Source organism: Haliaeetus leucocephalus, unplaced genomic scaffold, assembly GCF_000737465.1.
Source record: "Haliaeetus leucocephalus isolate CR32 unplaced genomic scaffold, Haliaeetus_leucocephalus-4.0 Scaffold153, whole genome shotgun sequence".
NCBI classification, from domain to species: Eukaryota; Metazoa; Chordata; class Aves; order Accipitriformes; family Accipitridae; genus Haliaeetus; species Haliaeetus leucocephalus.
The window spans coordinates 1,244,337-1,247,768 of record NW_010972589.1 but is presented as its reverse complement, the minus strand read 5'-3'; the positions used below and the strand labels follow the sequence as shown (position 1 = coordinate 1,247,768).

Here is a 3,432-nt window from a genome sequence, read left to right as displayed (position 1 = left end):
TTTCACTGTTGTCTCTCTTTTCGTATACCCGAGCAGCAATTTTTAACTCAGGAGAGCATGTCCTCTACTTTTAATGAATTAATCACTGTCATTCATATTATTGCTACAGCTTAATATCAATGATTATTACAAATTATTCTTCCCTCCTGGAAACTCTGTGTCTCTGAAGCTCTTTCAAGAGGCGATCAACCTGTATGCAAGTGTAACATAGGTGCAGTGCACAATAAACATGCAAATGTCTTAGCAGTGACAAGGCAAACTCCTTTGAAATAGTGTCTTTTGAAAGAACCACTACTTCTTAAATGTGAACACTTGGCAAAACAGATCCCGTTTTATAGGGGTCATGAGGTGATATCTGAAAAGAAGGAAAAAAAAAGAAAAAAAAAGGTGGCTACAGCACTGACTCACTTTTGGAGAGCAGGTTATACTTAGAGCTGTCTTCATTGCAATCCTTCAGAAATGACAGAGAGGAAACATACCCCCAGATTGCTTTGGTTTTCTCTAAACTAGAAAACTGATGTTGGGCAGAACAGGCAGGAGCAATAAACTGCTCTGGTTTAGCAACAGGCACAGCCAAGCTGTTCACCAGCTAACCCGGAGGTCAGTGGCATCCTCACTGCAGCAGCCCAGAGCTCAGCACTGCAAGTGCTGCTGTGTAGCCCTGCGAGCTCCTTGCTGCTGCAGAGGTTTTTTGTATGCAATCCTGCACCCATCCATGGAAAACTAGCTTACTCCATGCCAGTATCTAGCCCTGATCAGCTCAGCTAAAAGTGTGGCTATGCTGCTGGGTGATGGCTTCTTTGGTTGAGACACTTTTATAAGGTTCTTTATGCTACAGGCATAAAGCTTCCTCACCCCAGGGAGCACAAGAAAATCCAGATTCTTAGATCAGATGCAGGTTTTGTACCATTTTGCACCATTACGACTATTCAGGGCACAAATTTTTCCCTGTCACTGTAATGACAAGGTGCTAACTCACTGGCACTGAGGCAGCGTCGGGGAAACGGAGCGCTGGTCCCAGTGCTCGTACTTATGTATGTATAGGAACGATTGGCAGGCTGCAACCGCAGGCTTTGGGTGGCACAGCTGCTCGTGTCCAGCCTGTGAGACTGAGACTGCATTTTGCAGTCTCTCTCTGCCTGGAGGCTGACCCACGGGCTCTATGTGGCACAGAGAGGCAGAAGCCACCCTGGGAGTCCCATGCCAGGACAGCCAGCCATTTATCCCTTGCTCTTTCCTGCACAGGTATCTGAGATGAATCCCACAAGCCAGTTCCGTGGCACAACAGAATATGACTACGGATATGATGAAAACGCTGCTCCGTGCAATGAAGGAAACAGCTTTCGCAGGTTTAAATCTCTCTTTCTGCCTATTCTTTACTGCCTTGTGTTTGTCTTCTGCCTTCTGGGAAACTCCTTGGTCCTTTGGGTTCTCCTGACCAGGAAAAAGCTGACGACAATGACCGACATCTGCCTGCTGAACCTCGCAGCCTCTGATCTCCTCTTCGTTGTGCCTCTCCCTTTCCAAGCCCACTACGCTTCAGACCAGTGGGTTTTTGGCAATGCCATGTGCAAGATAATGGCTGGATTTTATTACACAGGTTTTTATAGCAGTATTTTCTTTATAACCCTCATGAGCATAGACAGGTATATAGCAATTGTCCATGCTGTCTATGCCATGAGGATACGGACAGCGTCTTTTGGCATAATTATCAGTTTAATCCTGTGGCTGGTGGCTGGCTTGGCTTCTGTACCTAACATCATGTTCAACCAGCAGTTGGAAATCGAGCAGTCTGTGCAGTGTGTCTCCGCATACCCCCCAGGCGACAATACCTGGAAGGTCACTTCTCAGTTTGCAGCCAATATCTTAGGCCTCTTGATTCCCCTTAGCATCCTCATTTGCTGCTACGCCCAGATACTGAAAAACCTGCAAAAATGCAAAAATCGGAACAAGATCAAGGCAATCAAGATGATTTTCATCATTGTCATTGTTTTCTTCCTCTTCTGGACTCCCTTCAACATCGTGCTGTTCCTAGACTCCCTGCAGAGCCTGCACATCATCAATGACTGCAAGGCAAGCTACCAGATAGCCCTGGCCCTGCAGCTGACGGAAACCATCTCCTTCATCCACTGCTGCCTGAACCCCGTCATCTACGCCTTTGCCGGAGTGATGTTCAAGGCCCACCTTAAAGGTCTACTTCAGTCCTGTGTCCGTGTCCTCTCCAGCCCCGTGGGGGGTGCAGGGGCTGGGCAGTCATTTTCAGGGCCCACCCAGCTCTCCGGCTGCTCCGACAGCGCGGGGTTCCTGTGAGCCCACCTGCGCCGCCGCCTTCTGGTGCGAGCAGTCGGCCTTAGCTCTGACGTGGCCCCCCAGGCTGTCCCATGTGTGCAGCGTCCTCCTGGGAGGGCCAGTGTACCTGTGCCTCCTTTTGGCATACGCTGCGGACTACGGCACAGCAAGAGGCGGCGTTAGTTTCCTAAGAGCAACGGTGCTTTTCTAAGATGGTGACCCTACCAGCTTGTCACAGAATGATTTTGGATCAAGTTTTAGAGCTCTTTTAATACATTTCAGCAGGCGAGTGCTTCCTCTAGTACTTATTTTCTCCTCTGATGAAAGCATTGCTTCTGCCTCACCCCCAAATATGCTCTGCCTTGTGGAAGCTGTTCCATACCTGAACGCCTGCATCCCTGGGGCAGGTGTGGGACACCCCTCCGGGAGGTGGGCGAGGGGACAGGCATGGGATTACTTCACACTGCAAAGAAGGAATCACCTCAGCCACTGTCACCGTTCCCCCTTTGCTCCAGCTCCCAGATAAAGAAGCCCCTCAGCTCAGGGTCCTGTTGCTTTGCTGTGGGACGCTCCCAGGGGCTCAGCCTGGAGCTGCTGCTGCCCAAAGCAGCCTTTGGGGGTGATGCCTTCAAAACCAGCAGAGCAACGCCTCTGGGTGCCTCCCGTACCGGTCACTCGTAGGGGCCCATCACTTGAATATGTCGTCATCAAAGCAGCCTGATAGGCTGTATCACCGACAGAGGTGTGGGACCCCCAGCTCTGTGCCCCCAGCGCTGGCTGCTAAATGTAAACACCACAAAATGGCATGTAGCACACAGGGTCCATCTCTTTTTCCATACGTCATTATTTTCTGCCATTTTCAAAATGTTTTCTTTGAATAAACCTATTACCTGCACCTTTTTGTCTTGGCTCCTGGAAGTCTGTCTAATGACTCGCAAGCCTAGATTAGGATAAAGAAAGGATGGTTTTGCTGATTTTTGAGCTGGTATCACATAAAATACATCTGATGGAATTGAGAGGCGCCCTGGATCTCTTCAGCAAAATAAGTCCTGCCTCCAGTTTCCTGCTGAGAAGGATTTGTTCTCAAAATCCCAATAAAAATTCACAGTGAAAAAATAACATTTATGCTGAGGTAATATTACT

At 48.9% G+C, this 3,432-nt stretch overlaps 1 protein-coding gene across 1 annotated transcript; it reads left to right on the top strand.

Moving 5' to 3' along the window:
• The first annotated feature begins 1,254 nt into the window (after nucleotides 1-1,254).
• On the top strand, nucleotides 1,255-2,310 carry LOC104828413 (C-C chemokine receptor type 8-like). Its single transcript, XM_010562069.1, has one exon. It carries the CDS (start codon nucleotides 1,255-1,257, stop codon nucleotides 2,308-2,310), a length of 1,056 nt encoding a protein of 351 aa, XP_010560371.1.
• The last annotated feature ends 1,122 nt before the right edge of the window (nucleotides 2,311-3,432 follow it).